A 20,782-nucleotide genomic window follows, 5' to 3' on the forward strand; every position below is an offset into this window, starting at 1 on the left:
ACGATAAGTGCCCCTTGGTACACGCCGTCTCTTGCAATATTTCACCTTCAGTGTAAAAAAAGTGAACGCAAATGGAGGAAAGTCTATGACACGATAGCGAAAGCTCTCTATGTAAAACATAGGAATGCATATTTTTCTAACATAACAATTGCTAAGAAGGATTACTATACGAAAGCTATTAAGGATGCACAACAAAAACAAAAAACTGTCTTCTCCATAGTTAAATCCTTCACCCACCCGAAAGCTCTCCAACTGGAAATTCCTCCGTCTCAAGGCTTCTGCAATCAAATCGCTGATTACTTTGAGGAGCAAATCAAACTCTTACAGGATGATTTCCCTCCCATCCATCAATATATCACTAAGGACACCAATGACACCACTGTGACAGTGGCACATACTCTTAGAACATTTAAACCAGTGACTCTTGTGCAAACCCGCGAAACCATCATATCCTGTAAATCAGGATCTCCATCTGACTCTTGTCCCCCGCTGATCCTACATCAGATAATTGATATAGTGAACCTCATTATAAATGCAATAGTCAATGCCTCACTTAGTTCAGGTACTGTTCCATCTGATTGGAAAAAAGCAATAGTGAAACCTTTAATGAAAAAACAAAATAAAAATATCACAGATCTCTCTAATCTACGACCGATTTCCCTTCTTGGGAAAATAACTGAACAAATGGTCCATCAAGAGCTGAAGAATTTTATGGAAATGCATATCATCCTACACCACCAACAATCTGGTTTTCGCTCAAAGCATTCCACTGAAACGGCTCTCATCGAACTGACTGATTCCATCACAAATTTACAGGATGAAGGAAAAAACGCTGTCTTGATATTACTCGATCTATCGGCGGTGTTCGATACCATTTCCCATAAAATACTTATTGGTAGATTGAGAGAAAAATGAATCACAGAGGGTGCTCTCGACTGGATAAGTTCTTTCCTATATGAAAGAACCCAAACTGTTTCACTGGGACCTTTTCTCTCGAGCGAAAAAACAATCACCTCTGGAGTTCCCCAGGGCTCCATCTTAAGTCTCTTACTTTTTAATATTTACATGGTGCCCGTCATCACTCTAATTGAATCATATGTGATACTAGAAACATCGTATGCCGATGATACTCAATTGATTGTATCCTTAGATAAGAACTCCACAAATGCTGAGCAGAACTTTCAAGACTGTCTGACTGACGTCATTTTGTGGATGAATAACAACCATTTGAAATGCAACTCAAGTAAAACGGAAATATTGCCCATGGGAAATTTTTTTAACTTTAGCCCCAGTAAATGGTGGCTAAAGGGCACCACTGCGCCTCCTAGCTCGGTTGAAGGGGCCAGAAATCTGGGTGTACTTTTTGATTCATCATTACCCTTTGACCACCATGTAAGGAGTGTTGCAGGTAGCTGTTTTAATATTATAAAATCATTAAATACATTTTTTGATATTCTCCCCATAGAATCGAGAAAGGCTGTGGCAGTTGCTTTGATACTTTCCCGCCTCGATTATTGCAATGGTCTTATGGCAGGGGTTAAAAAGATCACGTTAAAAAAACTACAAAGCGTGCAACACGCGGCAGCTAGGCTGGTACTAAAACTGCCTAGAAAATCCTCTGCATCTACAGCCCTTAAGACATTGCACTGGCTTCCCCTCCACAAAAGGATTTTGTTCAAAATCCTTTTGACTACCTTTAGGGTGCTAAATAACATTGGCCCAAGGTATCTTTCGAGAAGATATACCTGTTACAACCCTACTAGAGTGTTAAGATCTGTAGGCTGTAATTTAATCAATATCCCCAAAATTCATTACAAAACCAAGGGTGGAAAAACTCTCAGTGTCCTGGCTTCTAGGGCATGGAATTCCATGCCCAAAGAACTAAGACTGCTGAATTTAGAGAACCCATTCAGGAAACAACTTAAGACCTGGATTTTCAATCTGACAGATGCATACGTATTGGCTGCCATCTAGATCTCACCTCTGCTTACTCCCACTTTCCTTAGCGCCAGGATGCTCCTTCCGGAGCGACAGTTCACGCTTTATAAATACTAAATAACAATAACAATAACAAATTCTGTGTTTTGGTTCTCGTCCTCAAGAGCTCAACTGAGTGTGGAACATAGACAGCAAGAGCATGACTCATCACAATGCTTTCACATATTTCAATGTTAACACAAGTTGCAGGAACAGATCTGAGACATCTGGGCAACGCTGAAGCTACAGGATCTAATGTAGCTGAGAAGAAGGCTTCTGGTCTATGGACTCCTCCATGTGTTTGAGTGAGTACAACCAGGGCACAACCCTCCCTCTCACAGCAAAATAACGAAAATGCTTTGTTGTAATCAGGCGTTCCGAAAGCCGGAGCATGGCATAGGTTTTCTCTCAGCTCCAAGAAGGCAACTAAACAGTCGTTATCCCATGGTACCGGATCACTCAAATCCTTGTGCGTCAATCTCTGCAAAGGCTTTGCCTTCAAGGAAAAGTTGGGAATCCACTGTCGGCAGTAAACAACCATTCCCAAGAACATCCAGACTTCCTTTTGTGTGGTATGCGCATGCACTTTCATGATCGCCTCAATGCGGTCTGGTGACACCTTTCTCTTGCCTTTCTCAATGCAATGACCCAAATACTGGACTTCAGTCAAACTGTACTGAAGTTTGCTCAGAGGCACCTTGTGTCCATTTTGTGCCAGGTGGTTTAACAGAGCAATGGAATCAATCCTACAAGCTTCCTCAGTCTTTGAGGCAATCAAAAAGTCATCAATGTACTGCACAAGTACTGGGCTCTGCGGCAGTACTAAACTCTCAAGGTTCTTCTTCAGGATATGTTTAAAGATCGATGGACTCTCAGTATACCCTTGTGGGATACGACACCACGTTAGCATGGTTTTCCAACCTGAAAGCAGACAAAAATTGACTTTCCTCGTGTAAGGGTATCGAGAAGAACGCTTGGCGTAAATCAATAACAGTAAACCATTCTACTTCACAAGGGATTTTAATAGGATCACAGATGGATTTGGTACCACAGAACAACATGGGATCATGATCGTGTTGACCTTTCACAGGTCCTGCACGATCCTGTACTTTCCACTCTGCTTCTGCAGCCCCCTTATAGGTGAAATGCACAGTCTTCCTATGCTCTCTTTCAGAATGCCTTGCACAATCATTGACTCAATTACCAGTGAAATTCCTGCCACCGTTTCCGGGTCAGGTTGTACTGAGGTGTTCTTGGGAATTGAGCATTTGACTTGATCTGTATCTTAACTGGCTCAATTCCTCAAATCAGTCTTATCTCTTCTCGCCTGAAATCTCACACCACTTGAGAGACAGCATCTCTCAAGTCATATGGCAGGTCGTCCACCGTTAGCACGGGGAACATCTCCACACAGAGATTCTGGTTTGCCAGTTTGATTGCAGTGTCAACATCATTAGTCTGCAACTCTACTCCTTAAGGCATGCAATAAATGGTGCAATTCAGCTTACACAAGAGGTCACGTCCTAACAAACAGACTGAACTCAAATTGCACACACCACAAACTGGTGTTATCCTGAAATGTTCCTGTTCTCACAGGTATCTTGTCTGTCAATGGATTCGCCATTCTCCTATTAGCGACTCCTACAACTTGGATAGATTGTCCCGAGAGGGGTAGGTTTGGGACTACTGCGGACCTCACAGTAGAACGGGTAGCACCAGTATCAATCAAGAATTTAATGGGATGACGTCTACATCTGCTTCCACATACGCTCCCCTCTGGTCTACTTCCTAGACTGCTCCAAGGGCACAGTCTTCCTCCCCCCTTAGGCACCGTCATTGTAGTAGGTCTGGATCAAACTCATCTAGTGTTTCGATGAAGGGCATCTGATGGTACGCTCGGTTACCCTGTAAAATTCTTTGAGGTTTGGGTACTTGTACTTGCTGACTCGGACCCCCCCATTGACAGATCTTGGTCTTGTCACAGTATTTATAACATCAGGTGTTTGCACTGTCTCCTCATCCTGGAACTGATTTGCTGGATTTGCTCAACACTCGAGCTTCCAATGCCTGATTTTATGACAATAATGACAATCAGTGGTCTTCTTTCGAGTACCAAAGTCCACTCCCGTGTTGGGGTCTATTTCTCTTCCCTGTCCCGTGTGGGTTGACACATTCTGGGTCCCTCCATGACTATTCCCTGCATTCGACCCAAAGTCCCTCCACTCGTCTGTGCTTGTTCCACCCTATCTGCATTCTTCATCTGGACCAGCATCAGTTTATCCTTTATCCTCCTGTGCTTAGAATCCACCTCATCACTACAGTATCTGGCATATCGCAAAATTTCATCTACAGATTTTTTTGCCAGCATATCAAATGCTGTTGGATCATGAAGCTAATCTCTGGTCTCAGTCGTAACACCACTGTACTGCTTAAAGGTTTCCAAGAACCTTTCATAATAGGCATGTACTGATTCCTTGGGCTCTTGGGTGGTTCGATATATCTTGACCCAATTGATATCTTATGGGGCAATCTTGGACTGTAACCATGTGATTACCTGCTCAAACTTTTTCATGACCAAAGGTGAAGGACCATGCGCTATAGGGTCTCTATCTGGTTCAGCAGACGGCGAATCAACAGCGATTTTACAAGTGGACCACAAATCACTAGGGACCACAATACCAAATAGCATGTTCAAATCAATCCACAACACTTTTGACATCTTTACAAAGCGATAAGCTTGTTTCTACCATTCAGCAGGTTTCTCCCTCAGCTGAGGAAAATCTTTTGTAAATGCTGCCAAACCACCCCTGCCCGACGGCACATGCACATACCCTCCTCTTTGTACCTCTTACAATGGATAAGCCTCTACTCTTGTTGCCCTTCCTCCCAGAGGCGGCGTATCTTCTATTCCTTTCCTGACACTTTTTTCTTTGACCATCTTTCTTCCCACTTGTCAAACATGCTCCATGTGCGTATCCCTGCGACCAATTCTTGAATATGCATTTTCAAACCCATGACCCTTTTCTCTTCCAATTCCTGGTCACTGTAATTTAATCTATGACTTCCCTGCAACATTTTCATTTTGGGCAGATCCACATCATGATTCTGGGCCAATTCTGTCAGTTTCTCAAGTGCCCGCCTTGCCTTATGTGTAACGTCCTTCACCACAAATAGCAGCTCATCCTGCTCATAAAGTTCTATCCTTTCCAAAGGTAGGCTCCCACTAATTATCTCATCTGTCTCCGCTTTCAGCCTCACTACGTCTAACAATTTTGCCTTTACTGCAGCCATGATTGTTCCCTGACTCAACATGCTACTCTGTCCTTCACTTTCGCTAATGTGATTCCCCTGACAATTTCGTAGTGCTGTAGTCTGCAAAACATGCTGATCTCCAGAACCTCCATGGTATGTACCTACTTCTGATATCCTTCCAAAGGGGCCTCTAACTGGAGCTTCCCACAACCTCAAAGCTGAATGTGAATCTGCAAGTGCCACTGATTGTATTGTACTAGACCCAACACCCACCCTCAAAGGGTCTGCGGTTGCTGGTAATGGAGTAGTATTTTCCACAGACTCCAAAAATGGACCATTCCCATCCATTGTTTCATTTCCCCCGAGTTTACCCTCTCTCCCAGCCTTGTCTGTGGCTGATTACTCCTTTCGCCTAAACTTGTGTCATACACTGAAACTACAGGTCCAATGGTATCCAGTACCATACGGGCTTCTGTTAACCGTAAAGCAGCATTGCCGTCACTTGTCTCTGCACCTCCAAGAGCTGCCATCCATATTCCATCCGTCTCTGTTGAAATCTTCCCCACTACTCTCTCACTAGGGCCTGTCTGCAGCACTACCATTCTTTCCTTGCTCACTGCATTTGTCAATTCTTGTCACCCTTCTTCAGAATTTGAATTGTATGGTGGAGGATGTTCTGCTAATAATCTATCTAACAAGCTGTCCTCTGTGTCACTCTCATCAACCCCATTCCTGTTCCGAGTGTCTTCTTCCTTCACTAATGGTAGGTATAATCTTTCTCCTTTAATGGTATCTACTCTCCACCTCTTCAACTGTGCAGCCCATTGCACATCCTGATATGCCTTCATCCCATTTTTCATCCTTCCCTGGCATCTTTCCCTGTTTGTCGCCTGATCTGCTTGCATACAAGCATCTAATGCCTCAAACTGTGCTGGTCTCGGCAGGGGCCGTAATGAAGACAGCACTTCCCTCAATTGATATAGTACCCCCAATTGAAATGAACCATAATGTGGAAAAGCCAAATCTCCCTCTTTTTCAGTAATCTTGTGCCAATTTTGAAGCCAGACTATAGTATGGAGACCTGCATTCTTGGCCACGTAATGTCCTGGGGTATCCTCAGGCGGTGCTTCCTCACCCACTCGAGTTACCACTCCCCTATCTCCCATACAAAGATCTCGTAATACTTTAAAGCATCGCATGATTAACCCAAATTCTCCCCACTGACAAGATTTACTCACTTCAACTTCCTGATGACAATCAACCAATCCCAGTTTGGCGTTACACCAACTGACCTATCACAGCGCTGCACACTCCAATGTCACTTTTCCCCCTCACAGTAGTTCATCCTCTTTCACAATCTCACCTTACACATTCACTCTCGCAATCATAGAAACAACTAATTGTCTGCCTTACTAAAAGATCGATAGAGTTCAATCACTCAAGAACATTCATGCACCGTGAACCTCGACCTGCGCTGACCACTCGAATCGCTGTAGTCCACCTCTGCGCACCAAACTTTCCACCCAATTCTAACAAATCCACTCACACAAAGTTCCCTGTCATAGGCGCGTTGTCGATAACTCTTCACGACTTCCAAACAAACCAACGGCCAGACAATTACAACAAATCAGTGTTTTCTACACCACAAATGTATCCAGGATCTTAGGCTACTCTTGAGCCCGATAATCAAAACAAAATGAAATGCAGGGATTGCACACGTCCGGTCTGAAACCACATTCACACAATCAAATCATTCCCGCAATCTAACACACAACACATCCCTTTTCACACTCACTCCACCGTTCACCACTGTTCTCACCGCATTGTCAATCTCTGTCGGTCTCCACCAAAGTCTGTTGTTCTCCGCTCTCGATCATTGGGCTCTCTTTCTTATGGGGCTCAATGGAAGAAAATAAATTCTAGGATTTTCTATATTCTCCCCTCACTTACGAGGCAGCCATCCTACTCTGCTACCAAGGAGGAGGTTCCACATTCTAGATTTACTCTGGAACCCTTGGTCGATGGCTCTTTGTTCCCTGCTTGAAAGTGTGTAGAAGAGAAAAATCATTAGCCAATTATACATTACCATTACAGTTGCCCATTTTACTGAAGGAATAAAAACTCCAGATCCAAAGTTTAGTGAGTTTATTACAAAGCCCAGAAAAGTTGAACATACAAACACCTCAAAACGAGAGTGTAAAAGTACATGGGCACTAATACAAAACCAAATCTATGAATGAAATTTAGACGGCGAAACATGCACAGGACAATCAACTATAAAAACAGTATGCAGAAGATAACTGCACCAAAATCAATAGCCCCCTACATGAGCGGTTTGTAAGCAAAATCATTAGTCTGTCTCTGCACTACCACTATCGTGACATCCCTACAAATGACAGAGCAAAATAGCGCTCAATCAAATCAAACAATAAAGACTTACTTACAACACTGGCGCACACACTCTGGGGGTCCTGTGGGTCAGGCCTTCCTGGGTGGGGGTTTAGGGAAGGCTCTCAGGGGGTGGTTGGGAGACCCTGGTGCTCACTCCCTGTTTAAGCATTTGTGGTGAGTTGACTCTGGATTGATACATACTTTAGCTCGTCAATGTAGCATTGACGGTGGCCAGGAGGGACACGGTGCAGCATTGGCGCTGTGCTTCCGACATTAAAGGACTGGGAGACCAATATGGAGTGGTGCCGGTGGGCAGAGAAACTGATCTACTGGGAAAGTAGCTGTCCTCAAAAATTTACAAAGTTATGGGATCGATGGACTGACGAAGAAGGGGTGTGAAGCGAGAAGATTCAGGCAGAGAAGAGAGTATAGGCTTGCTGGGGAGCTGGAAAGGTCTACTGGTGGCCCCCTTGACATTACAAACTGAGGGTGTATTTGCTACAGTCTGAATCAGAGTGACATTTATTTTTTTATTGACAAGTCTTCTGTATATGTGTGACGCAGCAACCTGGGGGGTTTAATTGTGTTATGTACCATTTGTACATGTTGTTTGTGAGAAATTTGAATAAAAAGGTATATATTTTTTTAAATAAAAAAAGAAACAGCTGCCTACATTTTGGAAATTTCCACAATCTTAAGCGCCATCTCTTCAGGTGAAAATATACTGTTTCTGTCTTTATGAATCAGGTATACCTTTGCGTACAGCCTGAATCTTTTTCCTTGCCAAAAAGTGATTTACATACATAAACAAAAATTGAGAAGCTAAGTAGGGAACTGCAGATAACTCCTTGTTCTATCACTAAGGTAAACTGACAAACAATGCCCTATAGTTTACCTTCCTTGCAGGTACTACTTACTATCATGATTGAAAAAGGTTCACACCCATATTTTCTGCAAAGAGATAAAATGTGCTTGCTTCCATTTACTAGAGCAAAATGTTATCTTATATTATGGTTTCTAGTTTTATGATTTCTCTTCATCTTTAATTTGTCTGCTTTCTGTCTAAATAAACACATGAAGTGATTCTTCTGTCAACTGCGATCATAATCAAAATGTAATTGTCTTTCATGATATTTACTTTGACCTTTCATTTTTCAGAATAATGAGTGTTTTCCTAATTCAAATATAAATCCTACAACATCTGACCAAAAAGATATTGGTAAGTGGAAATATTACCTATTTCTTTCGAGCATTTGTGTACTAACACAAGAATCCTGCAATTAAGTGATTTAGTGGATTAGATTGTATTCACATTAATTATTTTGTTGTTATAATTCACCTGTACAATGGGATATCTTCTATCAAACTCAAAAGTGGATGGAGTTTATATAATGGGGCATGTGACTTAACCTTTGTCTTAGTTAAGTCATACCCCCATGAACACTTACCCAGAATTACCACCCTAGAAGTGACAGCACAAATGTATCCCGCAGTACTCAAACTATACCCTGGATATGACAAGGTAGGGGACTCGACAGAAAATGATGTAGGCGGAAACTCCAACATTCAAATAACCTCCATTCACACTATATCCACCAGTTGCCCCATCTTTCCATTCGGGTGGTGCAGTGGTTGCTGGTGGCAGTAAATTATTCTGTTTACAGAGTATACAGATATGTTTTCATTTAGCCTCATTTGAAAGCAAGTCCTATTCACAAAAGCTATTTTGAACTACATATAGTAGTTCTACGTTAAGTACTCCGGAATTCTGGTCGAAGATCTATACATCTGCTATCTTTTATGTACTCTGCATATGTATGTAGGTTTAGGATTTATTAGTAAATATGGGAAGGACCAGTGGAAGCGGTTATAAAATGGGCAATAATTACTACAAAATGGGTGGGGTTAAGGGAAATTGAAGGAGGGATTTAGGAACAGGCATGCAAATACAAGCAAATACAAGCAAACACCCACATAAGAGCAATACAATTGTAATCCACAAACAATACATTCAAAACTGCTACAGTATTACTGCTGACAAAACAGTCTCAAATGTACTCCAACCAAGCCATGGACTAACTAGTGGTACTGTATCACACTCTTGTAAAAATAAATTTAGGCAAACATTAACATTCACACATAGGGAAACATGTAGAATAAAATAAATAACATTTTAACTTAAACTTTATTTACATTGTTTATATTTAAATATTTTTATATAGAAAAATTAACATTTCCATATATATCATAACATTTGAATAAATATATTCTAAATGAGAATTTTTTTGCACAAACTCTGAAAACTCAGAACAATTAATTAATGTTTTACTACATCAGAGGTTGTCATAGATGCAGCACAAATCATACTGTAAAGTGTAGGGGTGTTGGGAGGCTAAAATGTAAAGTAATCTAATTAAAACGAATAATATTCAATTAAGTTAAAATGTAATGATGTGCTAGATTTTAGTGAAGGTGTGTCGTCCCTAGTTGCTGTGGTAGTTATGGGTGAACAGGAGTTAGAAAAATGTGTTTTAATATTTTTTTATGAAAAATATATGATCTTTTTTTGTAGTCTAAAATTCATTTTATTGAAATTTTCAATTACGTTTTATAAGGAGATCTCTGCCCTGGTGGATGAGATCTCCTCCAACCATGGAAATGGCAAAATACATCCATGAGTAGATTTATATATAGGTGTGAGTGCAGATCTACACCTGCAAACTTACGTTTGTGAATATGGCTTTAAGAGTATGTTTCTTAGTTAATTTAATACCCCATGCATCATGAGTAGGGACCTACCGCTTGTTTTAACTGATGGCTTGGCACCAGATGCATCTTGTGGGTTAACTCTATTAGATTCCATAATTAGTTTCTATTGAAAAGCTTGGTGGTGGTGGTGGACCATCTATTGAAACAAAAATACTTTGAAACTCTGAACCGTTTCACCAGTTGTCTTTGACATGCATGTATTACTTAGTTTTGTAATTACATTAGACTTCCTGATAATTGTTGTGCTAATAATGGAAGATTTACTTTTAGGAGGGCAACCTCTAAATTTACAGACTCTAAGACCCTCATTAAAATAATGGATTTAATAAAGTGGGGTTGTTAGAACTGGGGGTCTCTAGTTTTCAATGGTTTGCACCTTTGTCCAAATGGGGACCATTGCTTCGAGTCAGGGTAAGGGGGCTACACTCCTAAAATAACCCCTGCTCAACCTTGTGGTAGCTTGGCCCGAGCAGGAAGGCTTATCTCAGAGGCAGTGTGTAAAGCATTTTGGAACACGTACAGTAATACAGTGAGAACACTACAGATGGACACCACACAGGTTTTATAAAAATAAGTATTCTTTATATAGACTTAACACAAGACCCAAACGACAAATATCCAGAATACAGTATTAGGAAGTGACTTTTAAATGATAAAAATAGCTTAGTTCAAAGTTGATGGTAAATGCGAAACCTTTCTAACAAAGTACCTTTGGATGCGTAAAGCAAGATAAACAAAAGGTTCGCAGCGAGAGCGATACGTCGGTTCCTTGCTTCGGGGGAGGCGATGCGACTACTCCTCAATGATTGCACAAAGTAGGCAATGCATCTGTTACTTACCGTAGAGGAGGTGATGCGTCAATCTCGTAGTGCGTTCTGGTTGCGATGCGACAAGGTGGCGCCTCAATGCGATGCGATGATCCGATCCTGTACGATAAGATGGCATCTTTGATTCGATGCGACGATGTGAAGGCGATGCGTGCACGCCCAATGGCCGTGCGGCAACTCAGGAACTCCCGAGCCACGACAGACCCTGCGACACACTTCTCCTGTGATGCGACGGCGACCCTTGCGATGGCGACACGCTACTCCGGTGATGCAACGACAAACAGCTGCGTCTGAGACACGCTTCTCCTCCAGTGATGCGACAGCAACTTCTGCGGCGGCGACACGCTTCTCTGGTGATGCGACGGCAACATCTGCGGCGATGACATGCTTCTTCTCATTGCGTCGCACTTCCAGCTCCCAACAATATGCAGGCTTCTGCAGTCAGAATTTCCAGCAAATAAATTTAGGGGGAGCTAGTGGTGAAGTCTTGTAACCCTGAGACTTCAGCAGGAGGCAAGCACAATTCAAGCCCTTGGAGATTCTTCTTCAAGATGATGAAAGTTCAATAAAAGTTCCTTCTCCTTTCCTTGGCAAATAAGTAATCACTGCAGGCCAACCCCAGAAAATAGCACTCTGGTGCAGGGGCAGTAAAATCCTTCAGCTTCTTTTTGTTCCTCTCCTTGGCAAAGGTTTGTCTTGATTCCCAGAAGTGATCTAAAGTCTTGGGGTCTGGGTCCCAATACTTATACTACTAATTTCTTTGTGCTCTAGAGACAGAGAGTGTCTGTACTTGTCCAAAACTAGTTTTGTCCTCACTTGTGCAGCTTCCTGGCAGGAGGTGGAGACAGCATTGTTGAAAGCAGACCTGACCTAGGTAGCTGAAAGGAAATCTCCTTCCCCTGCCCTCTATTCTATGAGGGCTCAGTGGAGTGAAAGGAAATCTCCTCCCCCCTCCTCTCTATTCAGCCAAGGTCCTATTCAGCCCAGCCCTGACTCATCAGACTGCTGGAGCTCAAGCCAGTCTGTCACTCACAAGCCAGACATGCAGTACACAACCTAGCAGAGGCAGGCTGGATGGTTAGGTAAGAAAATACCTACTTTCTGAAAGTGGTATTTACGAACACATAATGTAAAAATCACTTTCACTAAAATATGTATTTTAACATTCTGAGTTCAGGCATACTAACTTCGTTTTTCTACCATGTTCCCTGGGTCAGTTAGGATTATAAGATGTTATCATCAAACTGCCCATTCTGGCCTATGGGTACAGGTAGCCTTGCAATAGTGAAAAACGAAACTGGTTGTAATTCACTATCAGGACATGCCACACACACCAGGGCATGTCCTACCTTTTACTTACAAAGCACCCTGCCCTTAGGCACACCTTAGGGGTGGCTAACATGTAGAAAGGGAAGGTTTAGGGACTGGTAAGTGGGTACACTTACCAAGTCGACATGGCAGTTCTAGACTGCACACAGTCTCTGCAATGGCAGGCCTGAGACACACTTTACAAGCTGCTTCTGTGAGGGTGGCACAATCAGTGCTGTAAGCCCACTAGCAGCATTTGATCTACAGGCCCTGGGCACACATGGTGCACCATACCAGGGTCTGACTAGCAGATCAAATAAGCGAATCATGGAGTCACTAATTCATTACACCACTTACAATAGGGAGCACTTGCACTGTGGCACTGAATAGCAGTGGCACAGTGCCCAAAGCGTGTAAACCAGCAAAAACATATCAAAAACAGAGGAGACAACAGCGAAAAATGGAAGGGAGACGCACGCCAATAGTACCAGGTCAAACAGAGGTGTTTACCAGAAGGGGTAAATACCAATAATCATCAGGCAACTCATAAGTCCAGTCCACGTCTGTTCACACAGGGATCAGAATTTACGCTTAACTTTTAATAAGGTCCCAACTCATCAGAAGTGAGGTAGAGACCGGCCTTCGTTTGGTGTAGGCTTGTAGAAACTAAAATGTTTTAGTTGCATTTCGAAGTAGATGTGCCAACATGGTGACCTCTTATTAAAAGTTTTAGGTAGTATATTGTAAAAGATCGTGTTTATCAATTCTTTCCTTTAGATTTTGAACCAATGGTTAAGGTTGTGGCAACAGGGTAATAATGGATCTGGTTACCTGTAAGATTGTAGAGAGGTTGATTCTAAATCCAGTGGTACTGGAAAGAAAACTTTTTAAAAAACAAGAGTTGTTTCCATTTTTTAAATAAAAAAAAGCTTTTAGCTTTTATGGCGATTAGAAGGTCCTGCTAAAATTCAGTGTAACCTACTTTCCAGGGGAGGCAGCAACACTCTTGAAGAAGTTTACCACGGTTGTTTTGATCTGATAATACTAGACTTTTCTACAATAATAGATTTACCATTTCTCTGCAGACTTTCTGCTGTATAATATTTACCCAGAACCTCTTGGCTGTCCTAATTGATTTTTACCCTTGTGTTTTAAATGGTGGTAATACCTATTGCTTTCATGCTGACTATTATTGTGGATGGTTGATAAGAATTAGGTTTAGAGACTGCTAACGTTATGTTGTGTGTCAATCTGAGTCTAGATGAATTGTTAAATAGCGTAAAGAGTCTACCTTTTGAGGGTCTTCACCCCCAGTACTGCACATTAATTTTACTTTCAATACTATGGTACAAGCACTTGTCTTGCAGGTTGAATTGATGGTATACAGCTCCAAACACGCACAGGCAATTCTGAGGCGTGATATAAACATATTTAAATTGTAGAGGTAGCTAAAAAAGCTTTTGCATATTTGGAAAACACAGAAGCAGTTTCATCATTAGGAATTCATCACTGTCTATTTTGTAACAGGACCCAAAAATGTATTCATATAATTCATCAGGATCTGTATTGATTTGGGTGTTTGATAAATGTGTCCCGCACACATTTTACCCATCAAGAATTCAAATAATGTTTGTGTCTTAACATGTGTAATTTTGATGCAATGCCTTCAGATGATTCAGTAATTTCACTATGTGGGCTCTTCAGTGCAGCGATTTTAATACTTAAAGAACTATCCTTACCTCTCAGACATAATTTATTATAATTACAAACAAAGCAAAGGAAAGCCTACTCAAAAGTCCACATTGTTGAGATCTGCATCTTTGCCTAAGCTTCTCGGGCATTCACTCAAGACCATTTCATATATCATATGCAGCATGTGAGGTATGATGTGTGGAGTATGTTGAAATTGAATCAATTTAAATCTCTCTTTTGTCAAAGGATATTCTTTTATTGCAACCCATTCCCTAATTATCCACTGTTTATTTTTTTAACACTCCCATTACTGCCTTAGTGAAGAAAGGTTTCACTTTGTCTGCTGTAATATGTTACGGTATCGTGTGGAGATTGCTTTTCTTTCCCTGCCATGTGTCAGTCTACTTTGCAATACTTCATGTGGGGGTAGCTTAATAGTACCCTGCTTCCATATATTATGTATTTGTATGGCCAGTGTATTATGAATGGACTCTTGTTCAGGGTTTTAAACACCGTTCCAGGTAATTTTACTTGTTATTCACAAAGAAGCTTATGAGGTGAGAAAAGATATTCATCTCAGAAAGAGACAATGTGTATTTTGTTGATAATGGTAACTTATTGCAGATTTGGATAGATCCCTTTGTTGCTGTCATCATGTTATTCAGATTTCCCTTGATAGTAGCCTTGTCCTCAGATCTTATCCAAATATCGTAAAGATCTAGTGCTGCATTTCAGTGGTAACATATGGAGGCCCTCTCTACTGGTATTTGGCAGGGAATTCAAAGGAAAAATGCCTGACTTTTTCTTATTTAGTTTTAAGCCTTGAGTGATTCAAACACTTCCCAGTTGATCTAGATATGCTGGTAGATGTTCACTAGCATAACAAAGATAAAAGAGTATGTCATTGAAATATAATATAATGATGTGTGTATGTGTTACTATGGAGCAACACTCTCCTGGCATATTCTTCCCTCCAGACCACAGTAGATCACAGTAGCCACAGGTTTTATGGCCATAGTGGGAAGCATCCACTGCCTTAACATCCTCAAGAATTGGTTTCGTAATGACTGGAATTTGCAAAGATTAACGTATTATCTATGTAATTTCCAGGTGCACCACAATCTAAACGTCCTAAAATAACCTTTTCTTCACCTTTTGACAAAATGATTTTGATGGGATGTATCACGTTTGCCACAGCTGACTGCCTAGTGTTTACATCCCAATTGGGCACTAACTTAAGTTTTTCACCCAACAAGTCAGTTCCTTTCATTGTTGAGAGATATCTAGTTATCTGCAGCTGTAAACGTTCAATAGGCAGCGTAACCATCACCTGAACCTGCTTAACTGCATTGGCCCAGATGTCTCCATAGTTAATCTGTCATCAGGTGGGAAAACTCTAATGACATACATTATTGAACATGATGTTTGCTTCAATTGAAACGCCCTCTTTGACTCACAGTCATTTTTTCATAGGATAAAACTGAGCATTCTACAGAAGAGCAAATGCTGTTTCACTTAGGTTTGAATAACGGTGGATACTTTTTTGAAGAGCTTATTTAGCGATTCTACTTGGATTAATTGGAATTATTTTCCCTTCTCTCGTTGTAAGTTCATAGCCCCTATAGGACATAACAATGTGCGGGGGTCGTTCTGGAATGCAGGCTTAAATTGTTAACTTAATCGAATTACGATTGTTTTAGTATACGGTCCTGCTATACAGATCGTTCAAGAAATAATCTTTACATTGAGGAACAATGGAACACAGTCTAAGGACCTGGGACGTCATTGCCATTCCAGACCTTATCTGTAAATTTAATACTAGAACGTCAACAAATCTTTGAATCTAAATGCTAAGGTTAAAAGCGTCGGAGAGACTACAACTCTTAATCCCCATTTTTCTTTCCTGACTGGTCCAGGAATTACATCTCCACCCAGGCCTGTTGATCCACAGGATCATGACAACAATCTTAATTCATTTAGATCAGTTCTCCTTCTACTGAATAATTTTGAAACTATCCTTTTCACCCTTTTACTTCTGGTGGCCAGGAACACAAGTCATCACTTCCTCATGAATAAATCTTTTTTTATCACTTTTTTTGAATCTTTGAGGCCAAATCACATTGCTAATCCCTTTTTCTAATAATTAACACTTTAAAAAAAAATTGCTCTAGCTCAGTGGTTCTCTTGACACACGTTTGCATCAAGATTACTCGATCTTGCATGCGGTGGCGATGTTTGTGGTTCCCCATAACCATTTATTTGTAATAGACTCACATCACATATTTGTGAAAGAAACAACTACATGTGGATCATCATGAATATGTATTTGTTCCATATGTTTTATGTATGCAATTGTTTACTTTTAAATATATGTAATTACATTCTTGAAGAAGTCACTTGTGTGACGAAACACGTGTCGGCTGTACTTTCGACTACAATACAAGCTTCTACAACAAATGTATGATTTCTGTTTTTGAATTTTATACGTTTGGATATTTCGATATTTGGTTATAATACCATTGATTTACTTAATGTTGAGTGCTCTGATACATGAATTTGACGTAAGAACGGAGGTGTTTCCCCCATGTATATGATGCATATTGGGTAGTTTGATGCATCTGTACCTCATAGCACTACAATCAAACAAATCTTTGTGTAAATTATTTCTAAATGTAGCGGCACATACTGATAAGTTGTGCGACCGAACAAAACGATCACTATCGAATCAATAATCCAACTCTACACTAACTGTATGAGCTCATATCACTTAGGGTCCGATTACGCTATTGTTCGGAAACTCATCAGACTGATCGTTTTCGGAATCGATTCCGACTGAATCATGTTCTTGGAGTCAGAACGATCGAATACGATGCAATAAAAAATAGCCTAGAGAACACAGGCTTCCATTGAAAAAAGCAGTGGTTGGGGAAAATCATTCACCCTCTGGCGGGCACACTGTGCATGGTTGGAAAGGGGGGCCTATGGTCAGCCCCACTGGCCTGATTCTGAGGCCCCTGGGTACAGGGGTTCCTGCTACAGGCCCCTAAAGTCAGCTTCCGACAGTCGATCCGTGTCAGAGCAACCAATTTGGAAAGGCTGTCTAAATCTGACATCCCAATCGCTCCTTTGGCAAAACAGTCCGCAGACCTGTACGAGTCAGGTCCTAATTACTCTGTTACGCTGAATGCCGTTGGGAACCGAGTCAGACAGTCTGAACAGTTTCCGAATATCATGATCGGTAGTTTGGAAATGTTTCCGAATCGGTCAGAAACAAGGCTTTCGAATCAGTTTTGAACAAATCTAATGCCGTTCGGAGCCTTTCCGAACAACATCGTAATCAACCCCCTAGTAGGAAGATTAACCACCTGCACTAATACATCTTTCAACTTTCTCCGTAAGCCTTCATACATTTTTGCTTCTGGCTAACAGGTAAACCATCAGCCAACTGAATGTAATGATACACCTCAGTAGCGCTTGATGGCCATGTTTTAGGTTTAACAATTAGTTATCTAAAGAAAGTGTATGGGACTTGCTATCAAATATTTTGCCTAGCTGATCACAAAAACCAGGATTCATTATTAACAGAATAAAATCAGTTGGCCACATCACTGTCAAATAGGGCAGAAGTAATGCCACCTTAGTTTGCTCATCTGGGAAGGTTTCAGGTTTGCACAAAAAATGTAACTAAATCTTTTTAAGGTATAATGTGAATTTTTTTTTATCTCCAAAGAGCCTTTCTGGAGATGTACCTCTCAAGGGAGGTAGTGATGGCCCTGAATCTGAGCACTTATCACCTATATTAATTTCAACAAATTACCTATCTCTTGCTTAACTGTCATTAATCAATCAATCAATCAGAGGTTTGTAAAGCACATTACTTACCCGCAAGGGTCTCAAGGTGCAGGGGGGGGTGGGTGCGTGGCTCCTTTGAGGTCATTCAAAGTGCCAGTTCTTGAGCTATTTCCTGAATTGGTGCAGTGTCTGGCTTTGCCGGGGTGAAGTGGGAGATCATTCCAGATCTTGGCTGGGAGGTATGGGTCTTTCCCCTGCCCTGTTCCTGTAGAAGCATGAGAGAGTGGCTAGGGAGAGGTCGGGTGAGTGGAGGTGTCTCTTGGATGTGTGGAAGGAGAGGTGGTTGTTGAGGTATTGAGGTCCGATGTTGTGGAGGGCCTTGTAGGTGTGCATGAGCAGCTTGAAAGTTATTCTTCTTTTCTTTCAACGGGACGGGGAGCCAGTTGATGTTGTGGAGGTGTGGGGTGATGTGGTTGGGCCGTGGGATATCAAGGATTAGTATGGCTGCGGCGTTCTGGACGGTCTGGGGTTTGCAGAGGAGTTTTGTGTTGATTCCGGCATAGAGGACGTTGCCATAGTCCAGTCTGCTGGTGATGAGGGTTTGAGTGACTGTTTTCCTGGAGTCGGGGTATCGATTTGAATGTTTTATGTAGTATGTGAAGGGTATTAAAGTATGCGGAGGAGGCAGCATTGATCTGGCGATTCATAGTGAGCGATGAGTCCAGTATGATACAGAGGGTACGTACATGGTCTGTCGGGGTAAGAGGGTTTCTGAGGGTGGGTTCCACTAAGTGTCATCCCATGCGGAGGGGGTGGAGCCGAGGATGAGGACTTCTGATTTCTCTGAGTTGAGATTCAGTCAGCAGTACTTCATCAAGGTTGTGATGGCTTTCATCCCTTCTTGGAAGTTGTGCATGGTGAGGTCAAGTTCCTTGGTGAGGGAGAGGATGAGTTGGGTGTCATCGGCATAGGACACGATGTGGAGCCCATGAATTCTGATGATGGTTGTGAGGGGGCATCTAGATGTTAAAAAGGGTGGGGCTGAGGGAGGATCCTTGGGGAACTCCCATCTGGTCTCTGTCGGTTCTGAGAGGAAGGGCAGGAGTCTTATTCTCTGTGTTCTGCCCAGAAGGAATGAGCGCATCCAGTCTGGGGCTTTTCCTTGGATGCCGGCGTTGTGGAGTCTGTTAGCTAGTGTGTGGTAGGAGATGGTGTCGAAGGCTGCTAATAGGTCCAGGAGGATGAGAGCTTCCATTTGGCCTTGGTTGCAGAGGGCGCAGATGTCATCTGTGGCGGCGAGTGAGGAGGTCTCGGTGTTGTGCTTGCTGTGGAATCCAGATGGGGAGGTGCCTAGGATGTTGTTGGCTTTAATAAATTATGCTAGTAGGGTTTTGAAGGGTCTAATTCTCTGCTTAAACTAAACTGATTTCCTGTTCTAATTGTGTTATAACTTCCATTATCTTAGAAAGGGTAGAGTCTGAATTCCTCGCTCAGGCTGGATGATAACATGGGCAAGGCAATCTGTGAGGTTATACTAACCTTGTGCACAGGATCCTGTGCAAAGATTTTCCATCTCTCACTGCCCAAACCAGTGACCACAAGTAAAACAAGGATGTGAAGGCCAGTGGCAGAAGTTGGGAAAGGAGAACAGGGTAAGAAGCAACAAAGAGATGCAAGGATCTCACCACTTTGCCTTGTCAGTTCTTTTGGTACAGGATGTCTGGTGACTACAGTGGGCTTCTACAATGCAAAGAGATAACTTAAGTACCTGTCATAAAGAATGCTATTTGTAACTGTAATTGTAAATGGATATAACTAAGCAATATCTGTATAACCAGCTCTGTAATTCTACATGTGCACAAGCACCTCTCTGTGTTTTGAATATTTGCTTCAAGCTTCATCCCTTCGTTTGTGGAGGATGAGTATAGCTTCAACATGACTTCTGTAGAACTGCACAATAATAATAAAATAACATCTTGTTATTCTGCACTTTTAGCAATTGTATGAATATATTAGAAATCGAGTACTTTGTGCATGATATATGTGTAAATGATATATGTGTGTATACATATATATATATGTATATGTATATAAATATATATACATATATATATATATATATATATATATATATATATATATATATATATACTTCTACATCAGAATCCTCACCTTTGAATGTCTGAGGCGAAAGTCCCAATGCAGATAACTTCTGTAATAGGTCATTGACGTAGGTAGGTGGCATTGACTTCTTTTTGAGCTCAGACAATGAGTTGTGAGGACATCAACAGAGCTACATAGCAACAGGACAGATGCCCTTACTTTAGTTCTGTTTTCCTCTGTGCCTTGCAGCGTGGACCGTAGCTTCGCTCTCCTCTTGTCAGAGATTTTCTCCCACACAATTATTTTTCGGGATTTAAGCCTTGTCAGTGTTGTGATGAAGATATAACCATCACAAACCTGCACAACAACTGTCTGTGGTGCCTTGGCCCAAGGCATGGCATTTCATCATGTGATCTCTGTCGATTAATGCACCAGAAGGCCATCCAGGGGTATTCAGCCTAACATTTTAATGTTGTTGCTAACAAAGGCCCTAGGTGCCTTTGATGAATCAGGTCATAATCTAGGTCAGGAGCACGGTCTAGATAACTTAAAGGTTACCACCCTCAACCAAGTCATCGAAGGAGAAGAAACAACATCACAAGATGTGTTCTTTTTCCTCCTCATTGTCCAGGAGTGCAGGTAGCATTTAGCCTGGAGTCGGCATTGGTGGA

General features: G+C 41.6%; 1 protein-coding gene across 1 annotated transcript in view; it reads left to right on the forward strand.

The window, feature by feature from the left end:
- Positions 1-20,782, forward strand: part of C9H14orf39 (chromosome 9 C14orf39 homolog) — a 1,496,166-nt gene that overhangs the window by 1,460,103 nt on the left and 15,281 nt on the right. The window contains exon 18 of the mRNA XM_078660343.1: positions 8,779-8,839. Coding sequence (XP_078516469.1) covers positions 8,779-8,839 — 61 coding nt within the window. The remainder of the gene's footprint in view (positions 1-8,778; positions 8,840-20,782) is intronic.

Source organism: Lissotriton helveticus, chromosome 9 (genome assembly GCF_964261635.1).
Source record: "Lissotriton helveticus chromosome 9, aLisHel1.1, whole genome shotgun sequence".
Lineage (NCBI taxonomy): Eukaryota > Metazoa > Chordata > Amphibia > Caudata > Salamandridae > Lissotriton > Lissotriton helveticus.